The sequence below is a fragment of the Diabrotica virgifera genome, chromosome 1 (assembly GCF_917563875.1).
Source record: "Diabrotica virgifera virgifera chromosome 1, PGI_DIABVI_V3a".
Lineage (NCBI taxonomy): Eukaryota > Metazoa > Arthropoda > Insecta > Coleoptera > Chrysomelidae > Diabrotica > Diabrotica virgifera.
Window position 1 is genome coordinate 106,675,747 of NC_065443.1, and position 21,512 is coordinate 106,697,258.

Genomic DNA, 21,512 nt, shown 5'->3' on the forward strand with positions numbered 1-21,512 from the left:
TTTTTTCTTTTTATCAGTTTTCTATCACTGGAAAAGTCATGATAAAGAAAAAGAAACAAAGATTTGTGTTGTGGCTGTGAGGCCGTGGCTGAAAAGATATCTAGTCAACTGTCATCTTTTTTGAAGTTGTCATATTTTATTTGTCATTGTCAATTGTCATTTCATCCAAACTTTGTTACTTGCAGTTTTGAGTTTGGAAGTTTTCATTGCTATTACAAGTTTCTTTTGTATAAGTTTTATAAATATTGTTAATCGTTAACATAGTCCTGTTTACAAAGTATGTAGTTAAACACAATTTACTAAAATTTAATTTTGGTTTGTAGTCTTTCAGTAAATTGTAACCGCTTTGTCATCTACCTAACCTCTTTCATTAATTCTTTTAGATGTTTCTTACAAGAAGTGAATACGATAGGGGAGTCAATACCTTTTCACCCGAAGGAAGATTATTTCAAGTAGAATATGCCATAGAAGCTATTAAGTTAGGATCTACCGCTATTGGAATATGCACCAGTGGTGGAGTAGTGCTTGCTGTAGAAAAACGCATTACTTCCCCATTAATGGAACCTACTACGATTGAGAAAATTGTAGAAGTTGACAAACATATTGGATGTGCGGTTTCAGGACTTATGGCAGATTCAAGGACTATGATAGATAGGTAATTCAGAATTATTAGTTCAAACATTTGCTTACTATCATTAGTACATTCACATTAGACATTTATTATGCTCATTTGTAGTAAATATATAATTCATGATGTCTTCTTCTGGAGGTTAGCAATCATCATAGCTATTCAGACTTGAAGAGACGGCTGCTCTGAAAAGTTCCTTTGATGTACAGCTGGTTCCTAAAAAATCTGATACGACTCTTAAACATATTTTGTAGACAATTGAGCAGTGTATTTTGAAGGATAAATACTTATTATTAACATATTGTCACTGTCACTGCCAAATCTTAAAATTTAATATATTGTTGAGTTAAGTCGTTTGTTTTATTCCTTAATTATAATAAAAATAATATCAACAACCCTATTTTATGTAAAAACTATCATTCATATACTCGTTATAAAATGCAGGAATTCAAAATAATATCAAAATTTAGACCTTAATAATTATTACAATTTATGAATTAACAATGTTGTTTGTTGTTTCGTTTGTTTACTTTATTATTTGTCTGTCATAGTAAATATAATGTCAGATCAAATACACTGCTCAAAATGATCAAATCTTACTAATGCTGGCCACTCACTTATGGATATCGAAGAGGCCATGGCATGCAGGCCAGGACTGAAGGCCGTTATTTGAGTAGTTAGGTTAATGAACTGCAGTTGAGACGCTGCACACATGCAGTTTTGTGATCGGCCGTGCCAACGCCTTTACGAAAACTGCGTGTATGTGGTGATTTTGGCTTCAATTAACCGCCTGTCAGTCGCTCGGCCTCTTCGATATCCGTAAGTGAGTGGCCAGCATTAGAGTCGTATCAGTTTTTTTAGGAACCAGCTGTACATATATGTACCATTCTCTCAGGTTTTTCAGCCACAATATTCTATGTCTCCCTATGCTTCTTTTTCCTTGAATATTTCCTTGCATAATAATCAATTGGAGCAAGTTCTAGTTCTGTCCACATCTATTATGTCCGAGATAGTAAATTTTCTTGTTTTGATTGTATTTGATTTCCATTTCTGTATCTTTCTCAGAACCTCTTTGTTTGTGACATGTCCTGTCTATGATATTTTCAGAATTCTTCTATATACTCACAGCTCGATTGACTAGTTTTTTCATTTTTTGTGTCACATTCAAGGTCCAAGCTTCCATTCCATAAAACGAAGCGGAGCAAATGTAGCACCTAGCCAACCCAACTATTAGCTCCAACATTAAATCTCTTGTGCAGAGATTTCACAGATTCTCTTGTACAGAGAATGTAATTGCCAATGTTAGGGGGTCCTAATATATCGCCAAAAGAAGAAGAACAACTGAACACTACAGTAACTTAACACAAAACTCTTGACCACAAAAAATTCTTATCATATTACAGTATTTCCCAAAGTTTCTTAAATTGAGAACCATTTTGACCAAAAATTTAGTTGGCAATTTCATTGTCTTATCATGGTCAGTTCATTCGCCATTTAAATAACATTTTCAAATCAAGGGGAAGAATATGTCATCTAAAATTTGGTACAGTTGTTTAATGTTTGTTAATGTACAGAAAAAATGTGTGCCGCCGATGAGCCAGTTACACAATTTCTTCTTATGATTTCCTTCCATATTTAATCAAGAGAGGGTACTACATTAGTATCTAGATTTTTCTGGAATTGTAAATTTGACTTTGTGTACAGTTGAGCCCATAAGTCTTTACCTGTGTGTCATCATTTAAAGCATAAGAAATAAGTTGGAAATTTACTAAACGCAACAGCAAGTGACAGAAAGTGGGGGTATTACTCTGATCATGGGTTATAGTATAAAATTTGACATTATCAAATAAATATAATTTCAAATTTAAGTTTTACTTTAAAATTTTGGTGCATAATTACAGCTACATTTGAAGTAGCTTAATAAATTCTTTTATTATCATTGATTATTAAATAAATAAACAATTTATAAAAAAATTTAATAACATTTTCTTTTTGTTAAATTCGTTTGTTTTTCAAAATGCAAAAATTCGACAAAATATCAGCAAAAAATTCAACAAACTGACAGCCACAAAAGTAAACAAACCAAAACGTCAGAAATTGTACTTAAAATATGTGAAAACATCCCCAATCGTCTTTTTTTGTACCTATCTCTTTTCAATGTACTGAGTCTGAGTCTAGATCGTTCATAAAAATAACATGTGCTTTTACTTAATAACAGGCGGTAGCTGGTTTGTCATTAGTTTCATGCGTGGAAGAGAATGATGCTAGATAAAAGTATGTGTTTTATCTCGCCAGGTATTAATGACACACATGAAAAGACTTGTGGACTCAAGTGTAAGCAGGAAGACATGATTAAGCAACAACAGTTGTGATGTTCTTCTCTAGTAAAGTGTGCATAGCTTATTCATACTATGTTTTCTTTTCATCTTTACCTACACCATCTCTAGTTTATTAGACGTGGATAAATTTTTTAAAAGATCATTATAATCGTGTATTTCTGAAAATAAAAATAATAAAAGGAAATATAAATTGTACAGTGAGTGGTGTGTTAAATATGCCTTTATAGTTATCGCGATAAGCCACAGTGTGTCATGTGTGGAGAAGTTTTGTCAAAAGACAGTATGAAGTCCTCAGAACTTGTGCATTTAAAAAGCAAACATCTAGACAAAAAAGTGTAGCCTATAAAATTATATGAAAGAAAGCTAAGGTCTTTTCATAATCAACAAGAGATTTTTCATCATTCATAACTACAAATGAAAAGGCATTACTGGCAAGTTACTAGTAGGTGCAGCTGTCGAGATGATGGAAATACAGTAAGTAAAGAAGATGCTTCAAAAATAAAATACCATACCGCTTTCTAATAATACTATCTAAAGAAGAGTAAGTGACATGGAAGATGATATTCTAGTTTTATCAATGATTTTTATTGAAACAAAAGTAAGAAACCGCTGAGAACTCAAAAATGACTTAATTGTTCTCCTACTCAATAAAGAGTCCAGGTTTGAAAAGCTAGTATCCAAAAAGGCAAATCTTTCACATTAATAAATATGTATTTTTATGTATATTATGTATATTTCTTTACTGTGTAATGTAGTGTTATCTAAAGTATTTAATTATTACTATTTATGTTTTACGATGTAGTCAAGTTTATGTTTCTAAATAAACTACAACCATAATTGCAGAATGTTTAAACAATATACCAAAGGTTAGTGATATAATGAATGTCATTTTTTGAATATTCACGAATGAGAATATCTACTACCAACATTTGCAGATGCGAATGCAAATATTCAGTTTTTTAAATTTGTTTCCATTTTTGTAGTGTTTTCTAAATTTCTAATGAAAAGTTATTTGATGTTTAGTGTAAATTAACCTAAACCTAAGTTTTATTACATAATACCAAATAATAACATAAAGTGTCTGATAATATGATTATACAAGGTTAAGTTACCTTTTCGTAATAAAAAAAAAAGATGAGAAGTGAATAGGTTTCGATTTTATTATCTTTAAATTTTTTTTTCTGATAATTCATATTCACAAAACATTCGCACAGATTTTGTGGATGCGAATATGAAAAATTATGTTAATATTTGTGAATGCGAAATGAGTTAAAGAAGATGTGCCAAAATAGTTAAAGAAAAATAGAAGCAAAACATATTTACAAAACAACATGTTGGCCAATAATGGGAAATATATGTTATGAATTATAAAATTAATTTACTCGCTATCCCTCAAGTTATTAGTTATTATTAGTTACTATAGTTCATTCGCTTTCAAGATGAGCTAAGACCCAGTTTCAGACACCTGATTTGTGAGGTTTTTGTGTCGTCGCAGCTTGTCATTGGTTAGAAATTAATGGTCATGAAAAACTCACGAATCAGGCATCTGAAACTGGCATCTTAACTCATCTTAAAAGCGAATGAACTATAGTAGTAGTAGTAAATGGGAGAAAAGCAGGAGATTTGAATAATATAAAAATGACATAAAAAAGAAGATAGCGACCAATAGCATGCTATGGCAGTGAAGCATGGGTCCTGAAAGAAACATCCAAAAACAAGTAAACTCGACACATTCGAAAGAAAAGTACTAGGACCTGTGAGGGAAAACGGAATCTTCAGAAGCAGAATACAACAACGAGCTTTATCAACTTTATAAGGAAACACCCCTGTCAGACTTCATTAGAATACAAAGATTGCAATGGGCCGGACATGTGATAAGAATGGGAGAGGATAGGCTACCAAAAAGAGCACTGAATGCTAGAATACAGGGAAAGAGACCAGTTGGAAAGCCAAGAAAGCGCTGGGAAGACACAGTAAACAGCGACGCACAAGCCCTTTTGTAGCACGTGTATGGAGAAGAGCAGCCACAGACAAGCAAGAGTGGCGGCAAAAAATAAAGGAGGCCAAGGCTCAATTTGGGCTGTAGTGCTATAGAAGAAGAAGAAAAATAAAAAAGAAGCAATATCAAGACCAGTTTTAATAGCACATGTTTTACATAACGAGTGATCCACAATTATTGGGATCAAAGCTAGCCGTGCAAAAAATTACTTATGTCTTGTTTTAATCTGAATTTATATCATTGGTTTATCAATTAATTTTGATTAACATTATACAATATAAAAAATCAGTCAAAACCAGAACTTTAATCAAAAATAAAAAGAATTAACAAAATTATAAGTAACAATAATAAATAAAATCAAACAAGATCTCTACATAACCTTACTTTTCTTGTTAAGTTGACGTACACTGCAAAGTTGACGTAAACTGGAAAGTATATCTGAATTAAGAATAGACATTCACTGTATAGCTATCTCTGTTGTTCAGAGCCACCTATGGTGACAATAATTTTGGATCACACGTTATTTTATTCTATTGTAAGTAAATTCCACATTAAATTAATTTTCTTATATATTTTAGAGCTCGTGTGGAATGTCAGAATCATTGGTTTGTCTACAATGAAAATATAAGTGTAGAATCCTGTGCACAAGGTGTATCAAATTTGGCTATTCAGTTCGGAGATTCTGATGAAGATGGTGCAGCCATGTCTAGACCTTTTGGAGTAGCAATTTTGTTTGCTGGTATAGATGAAAAAGGACCTCAGTTGTACCATATGGATCCATCAGGTAAATATCTTTACAGGGTGCTACTTAAGTGATCATTTTAATACACAAAATGATTTGCTTCAAATATTTGAAGCAGCTATCCTCTGCTTTAAAATACTTCTACTTTAAAGTAGAGTTGAAAAGTCCTCTACTTTAAAATAAGTATGTAATTCTTATTCTTTATAACTGTACAGCTCTTGACAAGCTTTAGCTTCTTTTAAAAGAACCTTCCAGCATTCAATATTCCTTCTAGCATTCCATATTCAGAGGCAGTCTCTCCATGTCCTTATTACCAGTACCTGTAAATCTGATTCTACATCATTTAGGGAGGATTTTTTTTATATTCGCCATTGTCTTTCTCACAGAGGTTTTTCGAACATTTATTTTTGGACCAGATTTTAAATTTTCATCTATCCAGCAAAGGAAACTACACAAGAGTGAAATTCATAGAAATATATACCTTTGCCTGTAATCAAGTATTTGCTTGAGTAATCAATTAGCTTTAAATTTTGTGAATTTTATTTATCTTTAATTTGTTTTTGCCTTTTATATGGCTTCAATCATGAAACCTTTAGCCACAAAATAGTCTATAACAACTAGTTACAGCATAAACATTTACAATAAATTAATTACTAATAAGAAAACTGATAGTGACCAGCTGATGAGGCCAAGGAACTTCTAAATCAGTTTTACCTTTTCTTTTTAAAAATCAATGTTTGTTCAAAATCCTTATGATGACAAATGTAGTAGTTAGTGAAAATATAATGTGGAAACAAGATCCATGAGATTTGCATAAAAAAAGATAATCAAGCCATTTAGCTTCTCTGTCATATAAAACTGACTCGGGCAGCATTCAGAAAGTTTAACCCTGTTTTCAAATCATCCGACTTCCCAATATGTCTTAAAGTAAAAACCTTTAATTAATGTGTAGTACATTGCAAAAGATCTATGTGGCTCAAAGCGTGATGGAGCTTGTTATGTTAAATGTTTCTCTTCTGGACATGATCCCAAACCTCCACCTACAATGGCAGGGGAGCCCAAGCAGGGATTTTTGCAGTTACTCGAGCGCGTCAGATTATTACATGGGGAGAAACCTTGTACCCTGAAAATGTACCTCTACCATATATTGGCTCTTAATACAGGGGAGTTCGTTAAGGGGGGCCAAAAAAAAATCTATCCTTACAAAAACTTGAAGTTGTCAGATTAAGATAAGGTAAGTTTAGTACATGCAAAAGAGTATTTCAAAAATCTGAAGATTTAAGCTGGGCGTAAGGAAATGGGTGAGTCCCAAAGTTTCACAAGAAAAAAGCGAATATTTCGCGAAATGAATGACAGATCGGAAAACTAAAAAATATGTGCTCAATATTTTTCAAAAATATATCGAATAATACCAAACACGACTTCCCACGGAGAGAGGTGGGGGGTAAATTTAATATTTTAAATACGAATCCCACGATATTTTGCGCATGTCAGATCGAAAAACTAAAAAATACACTTATTCAATATTTTTGAAAAGTCTATCGAGTGGCACCAAACACGACCCCCCACGGAGGTGGGGTGGTGGGTTACTTTAAAATCTTAAATGGGAGCCCCCATTTTTTATTGCAGATTTGGATTCCTTACGTAAAAATAAGTAACTTTTATTTGAGATATTTTTTCGAATTGTGGATAGATGGCGCTATAATCTAAAAAACAATAGGGAACTTGCACATTTTTTTTGTTACATAATAATGTTCAGTTTTGTTTAAAAATGAGATTTCCAAAATTTCACGCTTCAAAAATCGTAATAACTTAGAAATACATATTTAAAGTCTTCTGCGGTATAAAATAGTTCATACGACCCGTGACGTCACATAGTTTTACATTAGTTATTATTATGGTTATATTTCGCTGTGTCTAGGTACACTCTAACGTGTACGCAAATAAAAAAGTTAGATACACGCGAATTAAACTTGATCAAGCCAGTGACTTCATTATTTAACGTGCGCAGTGACTGTATATTTTGGTACATGCTATTTTGATATGTTTAGTGTTTGTTTGATAGAAAAATACTTGTTAAGGGAAGGGAAGCAGAACTATTTAGATGTTTCAAACTTAATTTTAATAAATCAATGTATATATAAAAGTATATATTTAGGTTAGCAAAATAAATATATGTATTTAGTTGATATGACACATACAAAATATTGCTAAAATAAGTTTTATACGTAAGTTAATTATTATAATCAACTATTCTAAATGCGAAATAAGCCACAATTTAACTAAAAAAATGATTTTATTAACGTTTCGACGTCCAAATCGGATGTCATTGTCAAAATACAAAAATTAGTCAGATTAAATAAATTATTAGAAAAATTTTTTACTAAGCAACACCATTTTTGTTTAATTTAATAATATTTTGTATTTTGACAACGACGTCCGATTTAGACGTCGAAACGTTAATAAAATCATTTTTTGGTTAAATTCTGGCTTAGTTCCCATTTAGAATAGTTGATTACAAAAATGCCACAAGGATAATAGCTTCAGAACAAGTTAATTATTATTGTGAAAGCTTTAGGTCTTCTTTTTATTTTAATCTTTTACGGTAATACATACTATTTCATTTATAACTAAAAAAAATATATATTACTTTATAGTCTCTTATCTTTTTCGTACTGTTTTAAAATGTTCTTAAACTCATTAAAAGAACTAAATAATTGTCCACACTCCGTAGTTAATTTAAAAACAAACACTAAACAAATAAGAAATAAGAAATCACTGACACTCTTTTTTATTTGCGTACACGGTAACGTATACCTAGACACAACCTTATGTTTAGGTATATTCTTCTTCTCCTTCTTTAGTTTATTGGCCTCCACCTACTTGGGTATTTGGCAAGCTCATCGTCGTGGAATAAGTTAAAAATATTTATATTCTAATGACATTTATCGTATGTCATTGTAATAATATATACCAGTTTGTTAAAATTGTAGTTTTATACTGTTTTTGAAGGAAAGGAACGAAGGTTTACTATTGAAAATAAAACCATTTTGTAAAAGTACGAATTTTTCTATGAATAGTTCAAACGATCAAAAACACTTGTAACGTCACATAAATGTATTTTCTACTGACGTATAATTTGATGTCTAATTTAAAATTCTGTTTACTTTATTGGAAAAATGTAAATGTAAAACCAAGTGACGTCACGAAGCGTTTTGGACCACCTGTTTTAATTTGAATTTTTAATCGTCTTTAGGGGCCAAACGAAAGACAAACAAAACTTTTTTATCTTTGATACATGTTTTAAATTATGTTGTGTTGTGATTTATAACATTTTTTTCGAATTTAAGAATTTATGCAAGTTCCCTATTGTTTGAAATGGAAAATTAAATTAAAAATGGAAAGTCCCCACTAAAATGGAAAGCTTTACTCAACTTTTTTTGGTTTTAGGACCTACTCTTCACAACCCAATAGGTCCCCATAACGCTCAAGGTGACTGCGCATTTAGCATACTTTGCTCCCCTACCACAATGAATATCTGCAGTGGCTGATGCTGTAGAAAGAATAGCAACACTGAAATGAAACTTGGCATGCCACATGGTCCGAATGATAGATGACAGATGGACAAAGCGGATACTGGAATGGAGACCAAGAGATGATGCCTACCGAAGTAGAGGTCGTCCACCAACACGATGGTCTTACGAGCTAAAATGTTCCCAGAAAAGGTGGATGCAAGAGGCACAAAATTGAAACAGATTGAAATTTATTAGTGAAATGATACAGAAAATTATGAGAGCAGTGGACAAGGGAAGATTGAATGATTAGATCATAAAGCATGTCCCAACACATAGGAAAAACTAACTACCTTTAGCATATCAAAACATTAATTAGACAATATATAGAGCAAAAATAAGAATAAAATGGAAAGCATTCATCTATGAAAAAAAAATAGTCTCATAATTATAAGATTTTTGTTCCTTTTGTTTATATTTAGTTTGCAATTAATGACAAGTGAGACTAAAAATTACTTCACTGATACTAATGACCAGACAAGAGAAATCAAGAGGCGAATTGAGATAGCGAGACAATCGTTTGTCAAAATGAAAAAGTTCCTATGCAGCCGGGACATAAATATAAACTTAAGAATGTATTAAACGAGAATGTTAAGATGCTATGTTTTCTCCGTTCTGCTGTACGGCATGAAAGCTTGGACACTGAAAAAGATAAACATCAAAAACATTGAGGCATTCGAGATGTGGTGTTACAGGAGAATGTGGAAAATACCATGGACAGAAAGAGTAACAAATCAAGATGTTTTGCTGAAGATGGGGAAGGAATGCGAAGTCATAAAAACCATACAAACGAAAAAACTCGAGTATCTAGGCCACATAATGAGAGGAAAAAAGTACTCTCTGCTAAGACTCATAATCCAAGGAAAAATCTCAAGAAAGAGAAATGTGGGACGTAGGAGGATTTCCTGGTTGCGAAATTTAAAGGAGTGGTATGGGTGCAATTCAATACAGTTGTTCAGAGCTGCAGCCAACAAAGTTAAGATTGCTGTGATGGTAGCCAACCTCCGACAGGAGACGGTACTGGAAGAAGAAGAAGAGACTTAAAAAGATATCACAGCAAAAATAAGAAAAAATCAAAAGAAATTAGAGTGTGTGTGATTAAAAGAATAATATCACCATACTCTTCAATTCAGTGAAAGAGACGAATGAAGATTGATTAACAAAATTCTGGGAACCAGATTAATAATACTCAATCTCTAGAAAAAATGTAGAACAGTCCAATAAAGAAATCTGGATTACTGTAACTACATAATTAACAATAGCTATAAAACTACACTACAAACTGATCACTTAAGAAAGAATATCAGAAGTGGACTGAATGAAAGACAAATATGTTTACTGAATATTTCTAGTCGGAGCTTCACCAATTCTTTATAGTATAGAAATATTCATATAAAATACTTGTAAATAATTAGAAATTCAATATATATATATAGTGGCTAAACACCCCTTTAGGGGTTACGCCGCTTACGCTCTCTAGATCTATGTTTTGAGGTAGATCAGTCCTCATGTTCGTTATTTAATTTTCTCTGTTATTTTTCTCCACTCTTTCCTGTCTCTGGTTTTCCCTTTCCAATGTCGTATGCCCGCATTGTTGAGATCACTTACTACTTCTTGTAACCATGTAGATCTTGGTCTTCCACGTCTTCTTTTGCCAGCTGGTGTCCATTCCAATATTGAGTATATCGTCGTAGTTGATCCGGATCTCCATATGTGTCCTAGCCATTTTGCTCTTTGCTGTTTTATTTTACATACTATATCCTCCTCAATTTCTTCCAGTAACTCAAGGTTCGTTCTTTGTCTAAATTCATTGTCATTTATTTTTATTGGTCCTAATATTGCTCTTAGTATTTTTCTTTCTTGTATTCTAAGGTTTTCCTCTTGTTTTTTTGTCATGCTAAGAGTTTCGGCTGCATACATCATCGTCGGTCGAATTATTGTTTTGTATACTTTCATTTTTGATTTCTTACTCAATAACTTATTTTTAAGTAATTTTTTATTTGCATGGAAGCTCTTATTTGCTGTAATAATCCTTTCTTTGATTTCGGTTTCTCTTTCTCCATTGTTTGTTATTAATATTCCTAAATATTTAAATTTTTCGACTTCTTCAAAGTGTATTCTCCTACTCTAACCTTTCTGTTTTCAAAGTTTTTGTCAAATCTCATTATTTTGGTTTTCTCTTGGTTTATTTTTAATCCCATTACTTTTCCTTCTGTTACCATTTCGTTTAACATTCGTTCCATTGTTTTTCTATTTTTTGTTATTAGCACAATATCATCAGCGTATGCTATTATTTGTCCTTCTCTCGTTCGGAGGGTGCCTTTGTTGATCTTCCTGACGACGTATTCTAGGGCAAGATTAAACAGAGTTGCTGATAATGAATCTCCTTGTCTCACCCCTTTATTGATGACAAATTCTTCTGTGTCGCCTACTTGAGTTTTTATACTAACTACAGTTCTACTCATTGTCATTTGTATTAATCTTCTTAATTTATGTTGTATTCCCATTTCTTTCAGAGCTACCATTAGTTTTGATCTATTTATTGTATCAAATGCTTGTCGAAAATCTATAAAAAGCAGTTCAATTTCTATTTTATATCCATGAGCTTTTTCCATAATTTGTTTAACTGTATGTATGGCATCTGTTGTAGACTTTCCCTTAACAAATCCGCATTGATAGTGTCCTATGATATTCGTGGTAGCTTCGGTCAGTCTTCGTTGTATTAAGGCGGGCATGATTTTATATGCTGTGTTTAATAGCGTCAGTCCTCTGTAGTTTTTACACATCTGTTGATCTCCTTTTTTATGAATCGTGATAATTTGTCCTTTGTACCATTCTTCCGGCATTTTTTCTTCGTCCCATATGTCTTTTATTAAATTGTATAATCTATCTTTTAATTCTTCACCACCATATTTTATAAGCTCCATATTGATACAGTCCGATCCTGAGGCTTTACCATTACGGCTGCTATTAATAATTTCCTCAACTTCCTCTTTTGTTGGTATTTGTAGCTGGTTTCCTAACATCATTGTCTCTTCTCCTCTGTTTTCATTTAGGTCTTGATCTTGTTGTTCTGTTAATAATTCTTTAAAATAGTTAGTCCAAATTTCTTTATACTCTTCATCGTTTTCTGATACTTTTCCATTTTTATCTTTTATGCTTTTTATCTTTCCTTTAAACGTTTTGTTCTGCTCACTAATTTTCTTATAGAATTCTTTTGTGTTTCTGTTCTTACTCTCTTTTCTATTTCTTTTATCTTATCATCCAACCACTCACGTCTAATTTTCCTTATTTTTTTCTTACATGCATGCCTTATTATATTGTATTCTTCCCTATAATCCTGTCTATTTGTTCTTATCCACATTTGTCTCATTTCTACCTTCTTTTTTAACATTTTATGGCATTCTTCATTATACCATTCTTGTCTTTTTTTGTTTCTTTTTATCCCTACGTGTACTTCCGCTGTTTCATTTATACATTTTTTTATATTTCTCCATTCTGTTTCTATATCCTTTGTAGGTTTAGATTGTTCCTTCAGTTTTTTGTTCATGTCATCAGCATATTTAATCCTTATGTCTGGAGTATTCAGTTTTTCTACGTGCCATTTATTTTTTGTTGTCGTGTTTTTTAGTGTTCTTTTGACTTTTTGTCTTACTTTTGCAGTCACCATAAAATGGTCTGTGTCTGCATGTGCACCTCTGTAGGACCTCACGTCTGTTACCGATGTTTGCTTCCTTCTTGTAATCAGAATATGGTCTATTTGTGACCATGTTTTTTGGTCTGGGGAAATCCACGTCACTTTATGGTATTTGGGATGTTCGAATTTTGTACTAACGATAATCATATTGGTACTAGATGCTAGATTACATAATCGTTGGCCATTGTCGTTAGTTTTTTCGTGTATTGTGTGCTTACCTGCTACTTGGTTAATGTAGTCTTCCTTACCTATTTGGGCATTAAAATCTCCCATTACCAGTATTGTGTCTTCTCTAGGTAACTTCTCCATTTCTCGTTCGAGTTCCTCATACAATTTGTCTTTTTCCTCCGCAGTAGCACTTTCAGTTGGGGCATATACGTTTATGATTGATATATTAAATGGTTTGGCGTTAATTCTCAGGTAAGCCATACGTTCATTTATTGGTTTAAATTGCATAATGTTATTTTTTATTTTTCCCATAATTATGAAAGCAACTCCATATTGACCTTGTTTTTCATGTCCCGAGTACTGTAGTGTGTAGTTTTTTCTATTTATTTCTCCTTGACCTGCCCATCTGATTTCTTGAATCACTGCAATATCAATTTGGTATCTTTCTAGTTCTGAGACGATATCCTGCATTTTTCCTGGTTCAAGCATTGTTCTGATGTTCCACGTACTTATTTTTAGTTGATCACATTTTTTCGGTTTTTTATTATATTTTTTTGTGTTCGTATGTTTTATTTTATCTAATCTGTTCAGGTCCTTTTCCTTTGCCATTTTCGTGTCCGTTTTTTGTGTTGTATCCAATATTTGTTTTTTTATCAGTTTTTTGGCGTGTCCTGCTTTGCCCTTTCCAGTTCATTCTTCTCTTTGTTCCATTTCCATTCAGTCCCGTCAATAATTAATTTTTGATAACCTACTCTAGTGTTCTTACCGTTTTCTTTTTGAAATTTTGCAATTCTCCGTATTTCTTGTTGTATTTTCATCTCTTCTTGCGTTAGATCGTTATTGATATATATTTCCGGCTTTGAATTCCTTAGTTTGTTTTTGTTCTTCATAATTTTTATTTTTTCATTTTTGTTTTTTAGTTTTACAAGACATGTTTTGTCCCCTATTTTATAAGCTTCTTCTATTTCTACTTTAATACCTAATTCTCTTTCCACGAAATCTGCCATAACCTCATTGACTACATTTGGGTTATTTGTATCCATCGGTAGACCCTGGACAATAACATTGTTAGCTTTTCTCTCTTTCTCGAACTTTTCTACCTTCATTTTCACTATCTTTAGTTCCTGTTTCATTTCATCATTTTCTTTTTGTAGTTGTTGGTTACTTTGTTTGAATTCATTTATTTCTTTTCTTAATTCTCGGAGGTCATTTCTATATTCTCGTTGTTCTTCTTTTATTCCTTTTACCTCCGATGTTAAACTTTGTGTTTGATCTGTTAAATTTTGCATCATTTTTAAAAGCTGATCAATTTTGTTTTCATCTTTCTGTTGTTTGGTTGGTGTTCTGGATAGTTTCTTGCTCTTGTTAAAAATATTGTCTGCATCTATCTCTAGACTTCTCTTTTTACTGTCTTCTGAGGTGTAATCATTATCACTATCCACCATTTTTTATGTATTTGTACTCTATATTAAAGCAAGCGATAAGCTCTAGTTCCCCAGTCGACCCGGCGAAGGCTCTAGAACTTCTCAAGCAATAATTGAGTATGACTTTAAATATATTAAAATTCTTTTTACTTCGAAATCTTGTTTACTTAGTTTATTATTAATTGATTGATTTCCTTTCTTGGATTTTTAAAACTTTTTGGAAAACCGGCAACGTCGCTTTTAATTTGATCAAGACTTGTTCTCTTATCTGTTGTCAAAAGAACTGGAATTTATAAAATGTCGTTTGTTTTGATTAACATAAAATGTTCTATAAGTTACTTATAGGCCGATTTTTGCCACTATTTTTTGCACTTTAGATAGTTTATGACCTTATACAAATGTTCGCATATAGTTAATATTTTATTTCGCACTATTACCTCAAAAATCGGAATAAACTCTGGTGAAAATGTTTAACACTTTTATTTCGCACAATGCGTTGTTGCCACTCCAGAAATTCAATATATCTAATACCAAATATAATAATAGGCTCCCGTTTTATACCGCTAACGTGGCTTTGGGAGTATAGCAGGGTAGTCTGATATATCTAGGGCCTACGGTATACAAGGAAGGTAACAGGGCCAGTACTACGCTTTAACCGCCTATAATTACCCATGGTTTTGCCCAAGGTACTCATTTTATTCAGGCTGAGTCGACCTGGGGCCTATAGACATTTTTAAAATGTCTAGATGTTCTCGCCGGCGCGGCGCACTGTGGTTCCAAATGCCGAAAAGGTGGTCATGAACCTTTAAAAGCGTATATTGTTCATACACTTCGGAATTACTTTTCGTACTTAAGAGGATCGGTACGTATTTTCGGCTGCAATGCTATTCAAATGGGGATTCATTTTTTTCGAATCCTGAGAAAACTAATAAGTATTTTTGAAAAATTTAAACGCAGAATGAAAGATCACGTTATTAGCGAGGGCCGAAAGTCCCTGAGAACTTCTATAATGTTTATTTTAATAAGTTACAGGGGTGAAAAACTAAGAGAAAATTTAGTGTGATTTTTAATTTCAAATATATCATTCAAAATAAACTTTTTATTTATTCTAAGGGACTTTCGGCCCTCGGTAATAATTTAGTCTTTCATTCTGCGTTTAAATTTTTCAAAAATATTTATTGGTTTTTTCAGGATTCGAAAAAAATAAAAACAATGCCGTGGTAATATTTTCCAAATCTATCTTTGTCTTACAACGCACTTAGCCGAATATAATATTGTCAGCATATATTGTCAGTCAGACACTGACAATCAGTGACAATTTTAAATATTTGACATTGCATCGGGAATATGTTGAGTTATTGATTAAATATTATTGAAATATAGTGTATTTGATAAATAATTGATTTAAGACGTGAACTTAATAAAAAGTTATTTATTGTGTATTATTTGTGGAAGATCCAAGCAGAGAATACATCAGGATAATATATTCTGTGATCCAAGTATTTTGTTGTTAAAGATGTTCAAAATTGTAAGCGTTCCATAACAATATATTATTAAAAAATCACTTTAACACTTTTCTTCTTTTCTCGATTGAGTATTAGTCTTTGTTGTACAAATAAATTATTACAATCACTGAATACATGTTTATTACCAAAATACAAATGGGCTTCGAACTAAACTTCAGACTCTCTTATTAAATATTTCACATTGTTCCTATGATGTAATTATTCTAACTGAGACTTGGCTGACTGCTGATTTTCTAGACTCTGAACTTGGTATGGAGAGTTACATTGTGTACCGAAAAGATAGATCAAGTGAAACTAGCATCCACACTAGGGGTGGCGGTGTTTTGATTGCGGTCAGGAAGTCAATCTCGAGTGCCCTATTTGTAAGCAGCAGTAATATTGAACAGGTGTTTATTACTATTGGCAGTGGTCAGTCTATGGCAATATTTGGAACTGTCTATATTCCACCCAAAGCGGAACCAGCTGTATATACCGAATTCAGTGAAAGTGTTGATGAGGTTAGTGAAAAGTATCCAGCTTCCAAACTATTTTTGTTCGGAGACTTTAATCTGCCAAACATTATGTGGTCTAATGATGAACTGTCTTCCAATGTTACTTTTAGTCAATATTGTACTCCTAATGAAACTCAATCTGCTTGGATATTATCAAATCTATGTAATTTTCACAATTTATTTCAAATCAACACAATATCCAATTCTCGTGTGGTTTTATTGGACTTGATATTTGCTAATGACAGTTCTATTCAAGTTATAGCTTCTGATGAGGAAATAGTTCCATTAGATAGGCATCATCCTGCCTTGAACATTGCCATAAAAGATTTTCTTTGTAGTAATGGCTGCTCAACAAACCTGAACAGCTCTTACTATTTGGATTTTAATAACACTGATTTTAACGCCTTGAATGATTACCTTTCTTGTGTTAACTGGGATCAAATTCTTGAAAATCAAAGTCTAGATAAAATGTTAAATACATTCTATGAAGTCATGTACTGTGCTTTTGAAATTTTTGTGCCAAAAAAAATAATGTCAACAAAAAAGTTTCCAAAATGGTTCTCGCCAGAACTAAAGAAACTAGTAATTGAAAAGAAGTTATCACATTTAAAATTTAAAGTTAGTTCCTCTCTAAATGATTATAATGCATTCTCGAGCCTTAGAAGTAAATGTAAAGCTCTAACAAAAACTTGTCATAATAACTTTATAGAAAAAACTGAGAATTCCATTCATAGTAACATTAAATCGTTTTGGTCATTCATAAATTCAAAACGAACGAGGACAGGTTTACCAAATGAAATGTCTTTGAACAATATCACTTATACAACTCCAAGTGATATTGCAAATGCTTTTGCATTATATTTCTCATCAGTTTATTCTGAGAAAGTAATCAGTAAACGTGTTTTACCTCCCACCACCAATATAACGATTAATTCATGTAATATTACAATATCTCAAGTATATGAAAGGATGATGGCGTTAGATGTGAACAGAGGTGCTGGTCCTGACAAAATACCTCCTATAGTTTTGAAGAAATGCAGTTTTATTTTGGCCAGACCATTGTGGAAAATTTTTAATTCTTCATTGTATACTGGTTACTTTCCTGATTCATGGAAATTAAGTTTTTTAACGCCAATACATAAAGCTGGTAGTAGATCTGACATTACAAATTATAGACCGATTTCTATATTAAGTACCATTCCTAAGTTATTTGAAAGCTTAGTGTCCGACTGCCTCTCGGTATGTTTCAAATTGTTTCCAGTGGATGAGCAATATGGTTTTCAGAAACACAAATCATCGGAATTAAATCTTCTTTGCTATTTGAATGCGTTGTCAAGTGCTTTGGAGGGTGGGTATCAAATTGATTCTGTTTATACAGACTTCTCCAAGGCATTTGACAGGGTAAATCATAACATCCTATTGTCTAAATTAGAAGCTGCTGGAGTAGATGGGAAACTGCTTGAATGGCTGGAAAGCTACCTAATAGGAAGGCGCCAAGCAGTAAGGATCCAGGATTGTCTATCTCAGGATGTAGTTGTCAGTTCTGGGGTCCCTCAGGGTTCACATCTGGGTCCGCTATTATTTATTATATTTATAAATGATATTGCAGATATAAACTGTGATAAGCTTTTGTTTGCGGATGATTTAAAAATCTTTTCGAAAATATCTAGTCCTGACGATTGCGAAAATCTGCAATTTCAATTAAATAAAATACAGAATTGGTGTAAAGAAAATGAAATGGAGCTAAATGTCAAAAAGTGTCATAAAATTAGTTTTTATCAAGGTAGAACGTGTATTCCGTTTGAATATAAACTTGATAACACACCACTAGATTGTGTTAATACAATAAGAGATCTTGGAATACGGTTTGACAAATCGCTAAAATTCGCAGATCATATTGATTCTATTATTTCAAAGGCTTTACAGATGCTTGGCTTCATGAAACGAAACTGCTATGATTTTAAAAGTCCCAATACCCTAAAATTGTTATACTGTTCTCTTGTTAGACCTTACTTGGAATACTGTTGTAGTATTTGGTCACCTTACTATAATGTTTACGCAGAAAAAATTGAAAAGGTCCAAAACAAATTCCTTAGGTTTTTGGGATTTAAAATTAGAGCTATTACTGGGAGTAACAGGTTTTACAGTTATGACGAAATTAGAGCATTTATAAATATCAATACACTGGAAGAACGTCGTTATCACCATGATTTGAAAATTCTATATAGTTTGTTTATTTATTGTCTAAGGTTGGTTTTAAAGTTCCTTCATACAGTACTCGAAATGCAGTCGAAACCACTTTTCATGTACCATTTCATCGATGTAATTATGGCCTCAATGAACCTATAACTAGAATGTTACGTCTAGCAAATCAAAATACCGAGAGGCTTAATTTTAGTTCCACACCCAACCAATTTATACGCAACTTACAACAAATTAATATTGCCTCTTAATTGTTTTTTTATGTCCACCTTTACCAGTCTGTTTTTAATTTGTTTTGTATGTAATTTATATTATTTATGTTAACTCTATTTTAACTATTATATTTTATGTGTTATATATATATATATATATATATATATATATATATATATATATATATATATATATATATATATATGACTTATATTTAGTATACTAAATTGTAAAAAAAAAAAACAAAACAAAAACATAGTTAGTGAAAAAATTATCACATTTATTAACTGAATTAATAATTTCCAATTATAAAAATAACAGTTATCCAAGAACATTCAAAACCCATCTCTTTAAATTAATGATGACATTTTCAAGTAGAATGACATTCTAGTAATGTTTACATATCAATACCAGTGTGAATTTTACTACACGTAATTTGTCGTGTAAAGACAGAAAAAGTAGGTATACACGTAAAATATTTGCGAATTATGTACCCATAGCCTTAAGGGTTTTTGGCATCGCTGATTACCAATCTGACATTATTTTATCAAAACGCAAAAGTTTTTTTCAAATTTGGTAGTTTAAGGTTGCTCATTAAAAATCTAACATTATTTTTTTGATTAACAAAATGGCGGATCCATTATATCTGAAAAAGTTCAAAAATTTTATTTTAAACGCATTTTTTTGAAATTTCATATTATAAGGGACTTTTGAAATTACTGATTACCAATACATTTTCTTTTTGAAGTACAATATTCAGAACCTACTACTTATGTACAACCGCCCATACATACGCAACAATCGCCAGAATCATGTAATATGCGTCATTTCACAGTTTTGTATTCATACAACTGCCAGCAATGCAAAGGCAGTTAAGGGCAGCCAAACCAATGTGATTCTGTATCTTCTGACTGCACATTTTGAGATTAATAAATATTAATCGCAGAATTATGTACTTTTTGAATGTATTTTTACGGAATTTTGATTATTTCAAGTATATTTTTACTGTTTATTCATTAACAAATTTTATGTGTTAATTGTTATCAAATCTTTAGTAAACTTTTATCTTACATTAGGTCTGTTCCAACCAACAGTCAAACTAGTCAGAAATCGTCAGCAAACAGTTGGCCAGTGCGAGAACATAATATAGTCATCAGTGCTATCCCCTCTACTCGCGCTGGTCGACTATTCCCTGATAGTTTCTGACTGGTTTGACCGCTGGTTGGAACAGACCTATTAATATATAATTAATATATACATACTTGAAAAATAAGAATCTGCTTTACAGCAATAAAATTGATACACTACAAAACGTTCTACAGTGCTTTCAATGTACGCGTTCTTTTTGACTTTCACTGCCTGCCAAAATAAAGTCGTACATGGCTCACTTTTCCCGGAGTTATGAATAAGAATAGATCTGGTCTGACCGGATACCAGCGTATTACGACTCTACGATAGTAAGAGAAAATAACTGTTAACATGAAAATCCCTAAATCGGAACTTTTTATTTTGCCCCATGACCACATTTTCAGCATTTTGAACCACTGTGCAGCGCTGGGAATCGAACCCCATGAAAGTCAGACATCTACCGCCTGAGCTATCCGTGCCCTCAAATATTTGATCAATTATTTAATTACATACTTTGTTGGTGCTCTAGCTTCATACTGTCGATATCAATGACACAATCGACGCTGATTTATTATATTTCTTATTTGGATTAAAATTTTGGTTTTAATTGCAGGAACATTTGTTCAGTTTGACGCAAAGGCGATAGGATCAGGATCCGAGGGTGCACAGCAAAGTTTACAGGAGGCATATCATCGCAGTATGACCCTGGAAGAAGCTACCACAACTGCTTTAACAATTCTAAAACAAGTTATGGAAGAAAAGTTGAATTCTTCAAATGTTGAGGTTATGACTATGACTCCAAAAGATATGTTCCACATGTTCACAAAGGAACAAGTGGAAGAGGTAATTGCTAAATTGTCTTAACTTAGGAAGTAAGCTAAATTTTGAAAAGGGTTAATTTTATATAAGTTTTTTTCTTTATAAATACGAATAAAAAAATAATAATGGTGGGTTTTTCAGTAAGTACCTTTTCCTGTTCCTTTGTCCATTACGAACTTCCGGGTATTTACTTATCTTGTCTCATCATAGTCATAGTATTTATTGAATATATCGTAGGCTTAACCAAAAAATAATAGGGACACTTGAATGCGTTTTCGAGAATATGTGACCAAGATAAAGATACATTTTAACGGTAGGTACTTTTTCCATTTGTACACATGTGTAACAGTAAGGTAGAGGGAAGAGAAATGAAAGTGGTAATAGATTAGTGCAGTTTTGTCCGAAAGAGGATTTAACTAGAACAAACACATTATTTAATTTACTCCCACGACGATTATAGAAAGGAACATATCCCCCAAGAAATCAAATTGATGACATCATAATGATAAGGAAGTACCATAACGCCATTAAATATATGTAGCTAATTAGGGAGGCTAAAGAAAC

At 32.2% G+C, this 21,512-nt stretch overlaps 1 protein-coding gene across 1 annotated transcript; it reads left to right on the forward strand.

Annotated features, from left to right (window-relative positions):
• Positions 1 to 120: 120 nt before the first annotated feature.
• LOC114325446 (proteasome subunit alpha type-5) lies at positions 121 to 21,076 on the forward strand. Its single transcript, XM_028273520.1, has 4 exons — positions 121 to 277; positions 384 to 655; positions 5,545 to 5,750; positions 20,743 to 21,076. Exons 2-4 carry the CDS (start codon positions 384 to 386, stop codon positions 20,991 to 20,993), a joined length of 729 nt encoding a protein of 242 aa, XP_028129321.1. The 5' UTR covers positions 121 to 277; the 3' UTR covers positions 20,994 to 21,076.
• The last annotated feature ends 436 nt before the right edge of the window (positions 21,077 to 21,512 follow it).